General features: G+C 37.9%; 3 protein-coding genes across 5 annotated transcripts; all 3 read right to left on the bottom strand.

The window, feature by feature from the left end:
* Window positions 1-12: 12 nt before the first annotated feature.
* On the bottom strand, window positions 13-5,465 carry LOC130561228 (crossover junction endonuclease MUS81-like). Of its 3 annotated transcripts, none has more exons than XM_057345442.1 (17): window positions 5,374-5,465; window positions 4,960-5,151; window positions 4,732-4,861; window positions 4,542-4,621; window positions 4,338-4,454; window positions 4,183-4,263; window positions 3,994-4,082; window positions 3,449-3,625; window positions 3,172-3,357; window positions 2,938-3,065; window positions 2,534-2,646; window positions 2,239-2,358; window positions 1,795-1,890; window positions 965-1,093; window positions 774-877; window positions 375-458; window positions 13-209 (listed from the first exon to the last, which is right to left on the bottom strand). In XM_057345442.1, exons 2-17 carry the CDS (start codon window positions 5,095-5,097, stop codon window positions 143-145), a joined length of 1,839 nt encoding a protein of 612 aa, XP_057201425.1. In that variant the 5' UTR covers window positions 5,098-5,151; window positions 5,374-5,465; the 3' UTR covers window positions 13-142. The 3 variants fall into 3 exon arrangements, with proteins under 3 accessions (XP_057201425.1, XP_057201418.1, XP_057201407.1); XM_057345435.1 differs by having other exon boundaries at window positions 4,960-5,109; window positions 5,374-5,448; XM_057345424.1 differs by having other exon boundaries at window positions 4,960-5,428.
* Window positions 5,466-6,263: 798 nt separating this feature from the next.
* On the bottom strand, window positions 6,264-9,606 carry LOC130561331 (putative transcription factor Ovo-like 1). The gene is made up of 4 exons (XM_057345573.1): window positions 8,117-9,606; window positions 7,721-7,953; window positions 7,224-7,515; window positions 6,264-7,093 (listed from the first exon to the last, which is right to left on the bottom strand). The coding sequence occupies exons 1-4, from the start codon at window positions 8,133-8,135 to the stop codon at window positions 6,756-6,758; spliced, it is 882 nt and encodes a 293-aa protein (XP_057201556.1). The 5' UTR covers window positions 8,136-9,606; the 3' UTR covers window positions 6,264-6,755.
* Window positions 9,607-10,485: 879 nt separating this feature from the next.
* Window positions 10,486-13,720, bottom strand: LOC130558075 (crossover junction endonuclease MUS81-like; the record flags this gene model as incomplete). Its single annotated transcript, XM_057340339.1, has 11 exons — window positions 13,252-13,720; window positions 13,024-13,153; window positions 12,834-12,913; window positions 12,630-12,746; window positions 12,475-12,555; window positions 12,286-12,374; window positions 11,741-11,917; window positions 11,464-11,649; window positions 11,230-11,357; window positions 10,826-10,938; window positions 10,486-10,650 (listed from the first exon to the last, which is right to left on the bottom strand). Coding segments are annotated over exons 1-11 (1,404 nt in total), but the record flags the coding sequence as incomplete, so codon positions are not given.
* Window positions 13,721-14,145: the final 425 nt, after the last annotated feature.

Raw genomic sequence — 14,145 nt, 5'->3', positions numbered from 1 at the left:
TGTATATATTTTTTTACCTTAAATTCACATCTTTATTAGCACCTTTAAACATTATTTCAGAGAAAACAAAAGTACAGTAACAACAAAAACACAATTATTAGATTTACATGCACACAGTATCTGTCTTTATTTAGGTATCAGTCTATGATAGAGGTGCACGTGTACAATAAAGCTGATATATAGTACGGCTTAAAGCTGGTCCAAGATTTCTGAAAATAAATACAAAAACAAAATGATATACTCAAATGCTTTAAACAAATCGATTTGGTTTAAAACATAGGCAGACTTACTCTAAAAATTGACATAAAATAATCATAAACATATAAACAAACAAACACTGTTAAATCATGCTAGTATTTTATCAATAAACAAACCTTTTAAGTTTTCCATATTTGATGGATGACAGTAGCTTCTCTTTTTCAGTTTCACTGGAACACTGAACATATGCTTTCAATAAACTAAAGGGAGAAATACTTGTATCAAAATCCAAATTTTCAAAACAAATGTGGACAAGAAATCGTAATGTGACAACAGAATAGGTCAAATGACTCACAGAATGTCATTAGAATGCCAAATAATTGTTGTGAAACATAGGTATCTGTTTTACAGGTGCTATGCTTACTCCTGTTAATGGAACACAGTGAATGGAGGTCTGTAATAATTTAATGTGTGAGTGTCTGTAATGTAACGAAGACCATCTGTTGTGATGGAATGTAAATGAGTGATTTAATGAGTGTCTCTGATATTAGAATTGTAAACACGGTGAGTCACACCTGCTGACTGTGCCATAGAGCTCAAGTATAGCGGCCGCTTTATCACCAGAGACTCCACTGATCTGCATGAGCTGTCTTGCGAAAACTTCCCTCACTGTCTGACACTGTTTTGTAAGAAATTAGATAGTAAATAGTAGTTCAAATAACACTAAAATACGCTTTTTTATGTGTCTATTATGTTTCCACATTACCTTGTTTTTAATAGACCCGTGGTTAAATTCTGTGAAGGACATGAGAGAACAGGAGAGGTTCTCAGTTTGTGCCATTTCATATTCTCCATACCCCTCCAGCTCTCTGGAGCGACAGAACAACTTGCAATTCTGGGGATGATAAAAAAATACGTTAAAGGGTTGGTTCAGCCTAAATTAGAACTTCACCAAGGACAACTGTTTCAGCTAAAAATCTTCTGCAGATAAAAAATGTAAGTTACCATTAACCCTTTACACTTTTAAGTGAACTATTGCTTTAAATTAAGTTTCATAATAGAAAGAGAAATGGAGAGAACGGAGAGAATTAAAAGAAAACAAAATTTGCATATGCTGAGATCCTGACAACTCTTTTAACCATTAACACATCATTTGAAAAAGGGAAGGGGTATGACTTTGAGGTTTACATTTCTGGGACAAAGGTTTACATTCATGTAGTTGCTCTTGAGCCAATAACATCATATTAGACAACTTCAAATTTTTTCCCTACAGTTCAGTAGTTCATAGATGCTACCTGCAGTTAAAACATGTGGGACATATGCTTACACAGGGAGTGTGCGTAGGACGTGGGCAAAGTGGCAAATACATGGAAAATGTTTTGATCAACTTTATTGAAGAGATGTGGATGGAACAATTTCTAGGTTCACAAATAATACTATTCCGGTAATTTACTGGTAATGGTACAACTTCCCATATTGGAAAATTCCAAGACATATCAACCAGTATTCTTGAAAGTGTCTTGTTGACACATCTTAACAGTAATTTACCAAAAAAGACTGTATGAGAAGGCAACTATTGTCTGTAATAAGACAAACCTGGTAAAGTTTCTGGAGGTATCTGGTCATGATGGTGAGGTAAGCAGTAGACTCCTTTACATCCTGTACACGCTTCACAAAGAAGCCATCAACCACCTGAAAAAAAATCACATACATAATCATTGACATACTTAAGTTTGCACATGACTGTTTATACAGCCCCTGATAGCACACCTACATCTGGCAGACATCTATTTGATGTCTGCATTTTCATCTGCAAAACATCTGGCAGATGCTGTTTGCTCAACTGCCTTACATCTCTGAGACGTCTGCTGTCAGATGTCATATAGACCTCTAGAAGATGTCTGTAAGATGTGTATGATTTAGAATGGATGTACAACAGCTCTTTCTAAGATGTTTAGCAGATGTTTTCCAGATCTCTAGATCGTTAGCAGACATCTTACACACCTGTGCTATCTGGGGCCTGATGTAGTCTTTTTTTACCTGTGTATTGACTATAGCTTGTTGTAATGTGCTCTCAGGTAAACTGAGATGAGCTGCCGCCGATCCACACTCCTCTACTAGATAAATGGGCTTACGCAGACCACACCTTTTCAGTCGAAACTGTGAGTGCGGAAGAGCAAAAGAAAAACATGAAAATCTTTATGCTGCGACAAAGAGGGAAAGTATTTATAGTATTTACAAATATTTTAGTATAGCTGCAAATCAGATAAATGGACAAGGTAACAAAGGAGACCCAGTTAGACCCAAGTCCATCTTTCTTTATCACGGTTCAAACCTTTTGCTCTCTGAAGCGTCCATCTATAATGCTTCCACACAGATCATCCATCCTCTTCCTCTCAATTATGTGATCAAGGACTAGCTCTTTTCCCACCGGTGGACGCAACTGCCCTAAGAGAAGACAGAAAATGTCTTGGAAAGCTCACTACGTACATTATTTTCTTACAACAATATCTTATTATTCTGTCTTAATAATAAAAGGGCATTACTCTTATTGTATTAAAACAATTATATCACATTTGAAATTCAACTGCTTTTACACAAACCATATAACGTTTGCGGTAATTGTGTAGATTTCTTCTAAGAAGAGCAACACTGCCACCTGCTGGTCATTAATAGCATTCTAATAAAATACAATAGGCAAGTTCAAAATACAAAGCAGGCAAGTGTATGTGTGTTTACCAGGCACAGGTGTCACTTTCTCACGTGCCACCCAAAGAAAGTCTCCTACATTTAGTTTCCTGATGTCAAAGGTCACACCGTTCCTTTGCAGCTCCTTGACCAACTCTTGTTTGTGAGCACTGCTTCCCCTGTCGAGTTCAGAATATAAAATTTGACTCTTCTGTAAAAAGCACCACATTAAATTAAATCTATTTAATGGGAAAATCATACCACATGTACAACCTTCTCTCTTACCCGGTTGTCTCGATGAAGTCAACACATAAAACAATTTCATAAGAACCAGGAAGAAGATGCCAACTCATTGCTCTTCTCCCCATCTCTAATGTCTGGGATCTTCCTGAGGCATCTGAATCAGAAGTGAGATTCTTGGCAGGGTTCACAGAAAGAGCTGTGATAAACCTTTCTGTAGACTTACTGGGGCTGTGAGTCAAGGAAAGTTCACATAGTTAATATGCAAGTAAAAAAATTGGAAGGTCTCACACCAAGCAATAGTTAACCTGTGTGTACCTACCAGCTCTCTTTTACGCCCTTGTCATCCTCTTCCTCCTCTAAAGTCAAATCCACAACATCCGCCCCATCTCCAGAACTCTCCTCCTCACTCTTGTCCTCCACTGGACCTTTATCAATCACTCGCTCTTCTGAATGCAGCTTTTCAGCTAGAGCTAGACCATCATCAGTCAACAAATACCTGAAACCAATCATGATAAAAGAAAGATTCAAGCTCTTTCTTGTCATTTGTATTTGGGTATAATGAAATTCGTATGTGGTCTTATTTTTCTTAATACTGTATAGAGCTTTTGTTATTGTATTCAAATCGTATATTAAGTTTATGTTATCATACATTATTTCTTTTTTAAGGTTTTGTTCTTGTCATATATTAATAGATTTTGTTCTTTGTAATTTATTGTTTCTCATGCCCTTCTACCTTGTCAGAGCCGGCATCTTATAAATCACAGTATTGATAGGAATCAAGTGTATTATTGACATCCATCTGAAAAAAATATCATAATGTGGTCTATCGATATCGATATTAAATTTTCACTTTTTACATCTCACCTGGCAGGACTGTGAGTCTTCACCAAAAGGTCTTTCTGAATAAGTGTGCTTACCGAAGACCAAGCAGTGTACTTGCTACCAAGGTCAGGCTATGTAGGGTGAAAAGACAAATATAGGGTAAATTAAGTGATTAGAATGTAAGCCATTATATACAGTAATACTTCTGCAGATGTGTGTTTGTTGTCTTACCACTGTAAAAGACTTATCACACAGAGCTTGTGCTTCAGTCTGTAGTTCATTTCTAAACATGAAGCCTTTACTGCCAGGCATCTACAGAAAATAAAGGGTTATTTCTTAGTGCACAGAGAGATCTCAAACACCTACAGTAAGTGTGTTAGCTTTACCTGTGCATGTCTATACAGTGTGAGCAATACAGCATAACCTCCAGACCTCTTCTGGGGCACGTACTCTCTCTTTTTCTTGGTTGTGTTTTTCTTTAGCACTTCTTTTTGTGGTCGTTTCTACAATGGAACACGGTCTTCTTCACTTACTTTCCAAATAGAACCTGAACAAATAAGTGTGTGCACTCATTTCATCCTTAAACTAACCTTGTGTCCATTACTAACACCAGGTTCTGCCATGTTGCTTTCATTGCACAAAGTAGCCAGGTGGATCAGGGCATTAGAACCTTTACAGAAAAAGAGAGCGAAGAAAGTATAAGATGAAACAATAAAGAGAAATAAAGACTTGATCAGAGCAAATCCAATTTCTTCACTGTAATACAGAGAAGTCCCTCACCGTTTTCATGGCAATGCTTCTGAAGTCGCTCGTCCAAAATCTTGCAGATCCCGTCACCAAAATTCTGCAGGATCTTCGCCTCTTTCCCGTTTTTCAGTGGGAGTGGATATTTTTTCAAAGAGTTTATTGCCTGTACATGCATAACCAAGTCAGATTCCAATGTACTTATTAGCATTCAGTTAAACCACACATTGTAATCAAATACATATATCCAATGCAAGCGTTCACCTTCTGGTATACGTATTGTGTTTTTAATCCCTTTTCCTTGGCGTGGTCACGCAACTCTGTTAACCACCGCAGGAATAGAGGATTCGGGCAGGACGGTACAGCACGCTTCCGACCCAAACGCACCTGATCAGGCGGCATATTTACGGCGCTCTGATCAAATTAAGAGATGTAAATTGCATAGATACTGCCAACCTATGCAACAGACGTAATCGCATTACAAAAAAGTGAAAGACGTGGTTACCGCACGGTGGGTATAACGTTACATTAGGCAGTTTCAAACGCAATCAATGTAAAACGTGCACGCATTCTAAAGACACTGAACAAACCTCGGCACTTTTAGTTATTTACGTAATACAATTAGTCGCTGCCCTAAAAATAATCGTGCATGTAAATATTATGATCTGCTAGGGTTACCAAAGTTTATTTGTCCGTGTTCCCCGCCTGTGTGTTCGAAAGTACTGTAGTTGCGTCATTTCCGTCCGAGTCAAACATGTGCAGCGCCACTCAAAGGGTTGACGGTAGGAAAAGGATTGTAGTTTAAAACTCTATAAATAAAAAAAGTAGAAAATCCGCAGTTTGATTAGATGTTTGGATTCATTTTTGCAGTTTACAATTGCACTAAGCATTAAATCACAATTATGTTAGGCTATAATTTACCAGAACTTCCCTTCGCTTTATATTAAATTGTTGTGTAATATTTTTATTTGAAAAGGGTGGTACTGAATTTGTTGACGTTGTTTAAAATAACGGTTTTAAAGGGATAGTCGTCTCTGAGCCGTTAATGCCTGATGACCCCACAATGAGACAGCCATTGAATTCCATGAACAAGACCAAACAAGGATCTGGAATCTGCCAACATCACACCCACCCACTGAATCGTTCTTCTGTTTCTCATTCATTATCTCTCATTCAAATTCTAAAACGCTTTATAACTGTTGATAATTCTTAAGTCCTGTGAATTATTTACTAATTATTAATGTGTATGTGCTATGATGAGGTGTTTAAGTGAATGAACTACACGTTTTTATTAAAACCATCAACAAAAAACATTTATTGCGAAGGTCTGTAGAAAATACACACACTCCATTTGATGATCACAAAAAAGCCACAGATCATCATGTAATTCTTCTAACAGTGATATAAAATTAAATATTACTGTTTTTTTTCATGTAAATACAAAAATTACAAAAACTTCATGCAACCCCCAAAAAAGTTACAACAAAGCTGTTACATTTGATGTTAAATGTATAAAACCTAGCAATAAAAAATTCAAACCTACCCAAAAATATAAAAGTTCAGTAAGATTAATTTAAAATGTTTTTAATGTGTGCAAGAATATATTACAGACCACAGTAATTATCAACAAAACATGTAATCCCCTTTAAGAAATCCCCTAGAGACCACAAAACATCTCTGAAATTTCATTTTCAGCCCCTGCAGAGTTCATATAGTATTATTTTTTTAGTGTTGAAAAGCTGCTACACATATATTTATTTCATGTCACATTAATTTGTGTCTCTCCTGAGTGGTGTTTAATATTACACGTTTTAATAAAATAATAATAATAATATGTAAACTGTATAAGTAGTGCATACTAAGCAGTAGACATTTTGTATTTTCACAGGCAAAAATGTAAACCTAATCTTAGTTTACTGTTATAAAAACAGTCAAACACATAACAGCTAAAAAATACCCATTTTGATGACTTCATTCCACCCTCTCTCACGTCTGTGCTCTGAATGAAACAATAAATCAGAATGTGTAAAAAAAGTATTCCTGTTTTATCATCCTTTTCTTTATTGCCCTCCTGAGCTTACATTATCATCACTGTTAAAGGAAAGAGGGGAACTGGGTTCAGACACCTCTTCTTTGCTAGTGTTCACTGCTGCCAAATTTCTCCGCGCCCCCTTGCCCCGCAATAGAGTACTGTTTGGATGTGCATTGTGAAGGTGGCGCAGCAGAGCATCTTGGGTAGGCACGGTATGGCCGCATTCTTCACAAACATACAGCTTGTTGCGACGCTCCTTGTACGCGTACTGCTGTGTGACACCATGAATCTTTTTCATGTGGGACTCCAAAGAGCAGCGCTGGGTAAAGGCCTTCTCACACAGATTACACTTATATGGACGAACACCTGCAGGAGGAAGATAAGAGTATATATGTTTTAAAAAGGTGACAAACAAGTTGCTCCTAAGTAACTAAAGTCCATCTAAATACTTTGTCAAAAATAAAAATAATACAATCAATTGTTATTCAAATTGTACCTGTGTGTGTGCGGACATGTCTCTTGAGATCGAAGGTGTCATTGAAGCCCTTTCCACAGAAATTACACAAGTGTCTCTTCTGCTCGCTGTGACATTTCAGGTGTCTATTTAGCATGCGCTGGAATTGAAAAACTTTTTGACACACCTGGCAAACATAGGTGGCACCACCCGCATGCACTGAAGATAACTTAGTGACAGACAGGGGGCAAGGTGTTACTATAGAAACAGGTGGACCTGTTGTTATAGCAGGAACAGAGGGTGGGGCCTCTATGGGAAGCTCACCTGTGGTCACCTGCAGCGAGATAAAGAGAGAAATAAAAAGACAGAATTATTGGCATTGTAAACATTCGGACTAGAAAAGTGATATGAGTTTAACTCCCCCACACACAAAAGTCCAGGAGTGAACACAACTGAATATGACTGCTTATGTCATGACTGCAGTAACTAGATCTTAGATCAACATGATGAAAGTAAACAACTTTTTCTAGAGGCCTCACCTTTATTTTAGTGCGGACATATGTATTGTTGTGTGAGCTTCGAATGTGTTCTGTCTCTGAACCTAGAACAGTGGAGGATGGGAGCTCAGCTGCAGGAACCACTGCACAGGGGTCATGTGTGAACATCTTGCTGTTTGTATACATGCTGTGCTCCTTGCGCATGGACAGGCAGAGGGCCACCTCTGCCGGACTGGCTTCCGTCTCCTCTTGGAGAGTAAGGGGAGACATTGAGGCTGTAGCAGAGACAAAGACAGCAATGATGTTTCAAATAAACTTCTGTTGTACTTTATTACATCATGTCAAATTGATTATTTTTAATTATCCATCCCAAAGAAAAAACTGAAACATTGTTTCAGAGTCATGCAAAGTGATATACATTTAAATTATTTGCATTACATAAGCCGCATGAAGCCATTTCAACAAGAACAGGTAGCCTTTAAAAAAATCCAGTTTCGCTGTTTAAAAAAACATTTCTTCTTTTTTAAACAAGTATGGATTACATCCTAGGTATTTTAAGATGAAAGATGTGATCGCAAGACAATCAGAAACTGGGTGTGTATGTGCCTCTTGAGGCAAAGGGGGACAGTTGTGCCTCTGGGCCAGGTGTGTGAGAATGTAAGTGTGAGTGGGTGGGTGGCTAGTGTGCATGAGTGTATTGTGCTGGGTTGAAGTCAAGCCACTCCTGTTACTGCTTTACCAGTTGGACCAGCTGGGCTAGAGGCACAGGCTTGAGCTCCCTTTATACAAACCTCCATGCAACACAATACATCAGATGGATAATCTGCAAATGTTTGCTGGTAAACTATCATGTTTATAACTGGTTCCTCGGTCCCATTCTGTGTCTTTTGAAGACATCATTCAGTCATAAGCAAAAACACTTAGTTGCATGGCACCTTATTTTTAAATTTCATATGGTCATTAACAGTTACAGCAGTAGTCTGAACAAAGAAACTGTTGATTCTGGTGTGGCACAATCTACTGGGTTGCAAATTAAAATGCAAATATCTGATGTGTGCTTTAGCTAACGGTAACATGCAACAATCTAGTAGCAGTCACAACCACCATATCGTCCAAATTTAGACTCATTCACTTTACTTAAAAAGATCACACTCTGTTTCATTTCAGGAAGAATTTGAAGGTAAATTGGGTAAGACTTTTTCTTTAATTTTTTTCTTTAACTTTTCACATAAGCAAAAAGTCAAATAAAAAAGTAGCAGTGATTCCTTCTTTTTTGCTTTGCTCTGCGGTTTGTCAACCCCTTCACAGTCAACCACTGTGCTTGTGTTTGCAGCTATCACCACAGACAATAACAGAAGGATGAGCAACAAAAAACACACGGACATTATTTTCAAAATAGACCACAAACAATTTTAGCATAAAATATGGTTGATTTGAGTGAAATGTATTCTAAAATATACTTAACATAAAGCACTATCATTTACTAATTTATATATAAGCTAGGCCAACATATACATTTGGTTTACTAATACATAAATTATTTATCTTAAATGGCTCAGTTTTTAAGCCTGTTTCTTTTCATAATAATGGCACGTTTCTTGGCGTCACACTGGGGCAACTGAACAACGGTTAATGATTGGGTTTAAACACGGGTCATAAAAATGGGTAGGCAACGTGGATAAATATACAACAATGCATGTGTTGCAGGTTTGTTCAACAGATATCGAAAAGTGAGGTGAAAGGTACACTGTGTGTGTGTGTTTGCCAAGGGTGTAGCGGGAAAAGGGAGCCAGCGCGGCGAAGCCCGTTATTTCCTTCACCGCTGTAAACATTAACCCAAAACCATATAATGAGCGACAAACTCGAGGACCGCGATGCGTTAAAACGGATGTTGCACTGGCTTAATGACACAAAAGAAAGAAAGAAAGAAAGAAAGAAAGAAAGAAAGAAAGAAAGAAAGAAAGAAAGAAAGAAAGAAAGAATCACTAGACTTTTTGTTGCATTAACTTCCATTCATATGCATGGAAATGCAGCAGACTGTAAATGCAAGCTCATGCAAAGTTTCTCATTTGGTGCATTCCCGGTTCAGGTTTGGTGAACTCTGACCTGAAAATCTGCAAGAAGACGTGTGTCCAATATTCAATTTGTCTGTTTGTCACACACTCAGTTTTACACAGAATACAGCTTGCGGTGAAAAGTAGGTAGTCGACCAAAGCAGTGTCTGAACATAGCAGCGCCATCTTGGAAGACAACAGAAGATTGAGATGTGACAGTGTGATCTTTTTCGCACTATGTTGGATGCTGAAAAGCTAGTGTGACCGCAGTATTAAACTAAAAACTCTATGAGAACACATGGACCAGTTATGATTTTAAAAACATCTCCTGCTGGATTAAAAAAGTGCATGAAACTACCAAAAATCGTACTTCAATTTTTTCTTGTTTTGAGGATATGTGTTCTGTCACTTCTTTCAAATTTTTGTTTGTCTGTGATGGTGGAAATAATCTAATAGGTTTACAATAAATATGTTTTAGCTAAATTCTAGGGACTAGGAACACTTTAAGACCTTACCCTGATAGCACACGTACAGCTGGCAGACATCTATTTGATGTCTGCATTTTCATCTGCAAGACATCTGGCAGATACTGTTTGCTCATCTGCCCTACATCTCCGAGACGTCTGCTGTCAGATGTCATATAGACCTCTAGAAGATGTCTGTAAGATGTGTATGATTTAGAATGGATGTACAACAGCTCTTTCTAAGATGTTTAGCAGATGTTTTCCAGATCTCTAGATCGTTAGCAGACATCTTACACACCTGTGCTATCTGGGGCCTGATGTAGTCTTTTTTTACCTGTGTATTGACTATAGCTTGTTGTAATGTGCTCTCAGGTAAACTGAGATGAGCTGCCGCCGATCCACACTCCTCTACTAGATAAATGGGCTTACGCAGACCACACCTTTTCAGTCGAAACTGTGAGTGCGGAAGAGCAAAAGAAAAACATGAAAATCTTTATGCTGCGACAAAGAGGGAAAGTATTTATAGTATTTACAAATATTTTAGTATAGCTGCAAATCAGATAAATGGACAAGGTAACAAAGGAGACCCAGTTAGACCCAAGTCCATCTTTCTTTATCACGGTTCAAACCTTTTGCTCTCTGAAGCGTCCATCTATAATGCTTCCACACAGATCATCCATCCTCTTCCTCTCAATTATGTGATCAAGGACTAGCTCTTTTCCCACCGGTGGACGCAACTGCCCTAAGAGAAGACAGAAAATGTCTTGGAAAGCTCACTACGTACATTATTTTCTTACAACAATATCTTATTATTCTGTCTTAATAATAAAAGGGCATTACTCTTATTGTATTAAAACAATTATATCACATTTGAAATTCAACTGCTTTTACACAAACCATATAACGTTTGCGGTAATTGTGTAGATTTCTTCTAAGAAGAGCAACACTGCCACCTGCTGGTCATTAATAGCATTCTAATAAAATACAATAGGCAAGTTCAAAATACAAAGCAGGCAAGTGTATGTGTGTTTACCAGGCACAGGTGTCACTTTCTCACGTGCCACCCAAAGAAAGTCTCCTACATTTAGTTTCCTGATGTCAAAGGTCACACCGTTCCTTTGCAGCTCCTTGACCAACTCTTGTTTGTGAGCACTGCTTCCCCTGTCGAGTTCAGAATATAAAATTTGACTCTTCTGTAAAAAGCACCACATTAAATTAAATCTATTTAATGGGAAAATCATACCACATGTACAACCTTCTCTCTTACCCGGTTGTCTCGATGAAGTCAACACATAAAACAATTTCATAAGAACCAGGAAGAAGATGCCAACTCATTGCTCTTCTCCCCATCTCTAATGTCTGGGATCTTCCTGAGGCATCTGAATCAGAAGTGAGATTCTTGGCAGGGTTCACAGAAAGAGCTGTGATAAACCTTTCTGTAGACTTACTGGGGCTGTGAGTCAAGGAAAGTTCACATAGTTAATATGCAAGTAAAAAAATTGGAAGGTCTCACACCAAGCAATAGTTAACCTGTGTGTACCTACCAGCTCTCTTTTACGCCCTTGTCATCCTCTTCCTCCTCTAAAGTCAAATCCACAACATCCGCCCCATCTCCAGAACTCTCCTCCTCACTCTTGTCCTCCACTGGACCTTTATCAATCACTCGCTCTTCTGAATGCAGCTTTTCAGCTAGAGCTAGACCATCATCAGTCAACAAATACCTGAAACCAATCATGATAAAAGAAAGATTCAAGCTCTTTCTTGTCATTTGTATTTGGGTATAATGAAATTCGTATGTGGTCTTATTTTTCTTAATACTGTATAGAGCTTTTGTTATTGTATTCAAATCGTATATTAAGTTTATGTTATCATACATTATTTCTTTTTTAAGGTTTTGTTCTTGTCATATATTAATAGATTTTGTTCTTTGTAATTTATTGTTTCTCATGCCCTTCTACCTTGTCAGAGCCGGCATCTTATAAATCACAGTATTGATAGGAATCAAGTGTATTATTGACATCCATCTGAAAAAAATATCATAATGTGGTCTATCGATATCGATATTAAATTTTCACTTTTTACATCTCACCTGGCAGGACTGTGAGTCTTCACCAAAAGGTCTTTCTGAATAAGTGTGCTTACCGAAGACCAAGCAGTGTACTTGCTACCAAGGTCAGGCTATGTAGGGTGAAAAGACAAATATAGGGTAAATTAAGTGATTAGAATGTAAGCCATTATATACAGTAATACTTCTGCAGATGTGTGTTTGTTGTCTTACCACTGTAAAAGACTTATCACACAGAGCTTGTGCTTCAGTCTGTAGTTCATTTCTAAACATGAAGCCTTTACTGCCAGGCATCTACAGAAAATAAAGGGTTATTTCTTAGTGCACAGAGAGATCTCAAACACCTACAGTAAGTGTGTTAGCTTTACCTGTGCATGTCTATACAGTGTGAGCAATACAGCATAACCTCCAGACCTCTTCTGGGGCACGTACTCTCTCTTTTTCTTGGTTGTGTTTTTCTTTAGCACTTCTTTTTGTGGTCGTTTCTACAATGGAACACGGTCTTCTTCACTTACTTTCCAAATAGAACCTGAACAAATAAGTGTGTGCACTCATTTCATCCTTAAACTAACCTTGTGTCCATTACTAACACCAGGTTCTGCCATGTTGCTTTCATTGCACAAAGTAGCCAGGTGGATCAGGGCATTAGAACCTTTACAGAAAAAGAGAGCGAAGAAAGTATAAGATGAAACAATAAAGAGAAATAAAGACTTGATCAGAGCAAATCCAATTTCTTCACTGTAATACAGAGAAGTCCCTCACCGTTTTCATGGCAATGCTTCTGAAGTCGCTCGTCCAAAATCTTGCAGATCCCGTCACCAAAATTCTGCAGGATCTTCGCCTCTTTCCCGTTTTTCAGTGGGAGTGGATATTTTTTCAAAGAGTTTATTGCCTGTACATGCATAACCAAGTCAGATTCCAATGTACTTATTAGCATTCAGTTAAACCACACATTGTAATCAAATACATATATCCAATGCAAGCGTTCACCTTCTGGTATACGTATTGTGTTTTTAATCCCTTTTCCTTGGCGTGGTCACGCAACTCTGTTAACCACCGCAGGAATAGAGGATTCGGGCAGGACGGTACAGCACGCTTCCGACCCAAACGCACCTGATCAGGCGGCATATTTACGGCGCTCTGATCAAATTAAGAGATGTAAATTGCATAGATACTGCCAACCTATGCAACAGACGTAATCGCATTACAAAAAAGTGAAAGACGTGGTTACCGCACGGTGGGTATAACGTTACATTAGGCAGTTTCAAACGCAATCAATGTAAAACGTGCACGCATTCTAAAGACACTGAACAAACCTCGGCACTTTTAGTTATTTACGTAATACAATTAGTCGCTGCCCTAAAAATAATCGTGCATGTAAATATTATGATCTGCTAGGGTTACCAAAGTTTATTTGTCCGTGTTCCCCGCCTGTGTGTTCGAAAGTACTGTAGTTGCGTCATTTCCGTCCGAGTCAAACATGTGCAGCGCCACTCAAAGGGTTGACGGTAGGAAAAGGATTGTAGTTTAAAACTCTATAAATAAAAAAAGTAGAAAATCCGCAGTTTGATTAGATGTTTGGATTCATTTTTGCAGTTTACAATTGCACTAAGCATTAAATCACAATTATGTTAGGCTATAATTTACCAGAACTTCCCTTCGCTTTATATTAAATTGTTGTGTAATATTTTTATTTGAAAAGGGTGGTACTGAATTTGTTGACGTTGTTTAAAATAACGGTTTTAAAGGGATAGTCGTCTCTGAGCCGTTAATGCCTGATGACCCCACAATGAGACAGCCATTGAATTCCATGAACAAGACCAAACAAGGATCTGGAATCTGCCAACATCACACCCACCCACTGAATCGTTCTTCTGTTTCTCA

Source organism: Triplophysa rosa, linkage group LG1 (genome assembly GCF_024868665.1).
Source record: "Triplophysa rosa linkage group LG1, Trosa_1v2, whole genome shotgun sequence".
In the NCBI taxonomy this organism is placed as follows: Eukaryota; Metazoa; Chordata; class Actinopteri; order Cypriniformes; family Nemacheilidae; genus Triplophysa; species Triplophysa rosa.
This window is presented reverse-complemented; position numbering and strand designations above follow the sequence as displayed.

Bases quoted from the DNA above. Each gene is read 5' to 3' on its own strand.
- LOC130561228 (XM_057345442.1), bottom strand. From the start codon at position 5,097: ATGCCGCCTGATCAGGTGCGTTTGGGTCGGAAGCGTGCTGTACCGTCC. The intron at 4,083-4,182 runs GTAAGACAACAA...CACCCTACATAG, and splicing joins GTGATAAGTCTTTTACAGTG to CCTGACCTTGGTAGCAAGTA. The intron at 459-773 runs GTGTGACTCACC...TTCTCCCTTTAG, and splicing joins CTCTATGGCACAGTCAGCAG to TTTATTGAAAGCATATGTTC.
- LOC130561331 (XM_057345573.1), bottom strand. The intron at 7,516-7,720 runs GTGAGGCCTCTA...ATCTCGCTGCAG, and splicing joins ATGTCCGCACTAAAATAAAG to GTGACCACAGGTGAGCTTCC. The intron at 7,094-7,223 runs GTACAATTTGAA...TTCCTCCTGCAG, and splicing joins ACATGTCCGCACACACACAG to GTGTTCGTCCATATAAGTGT.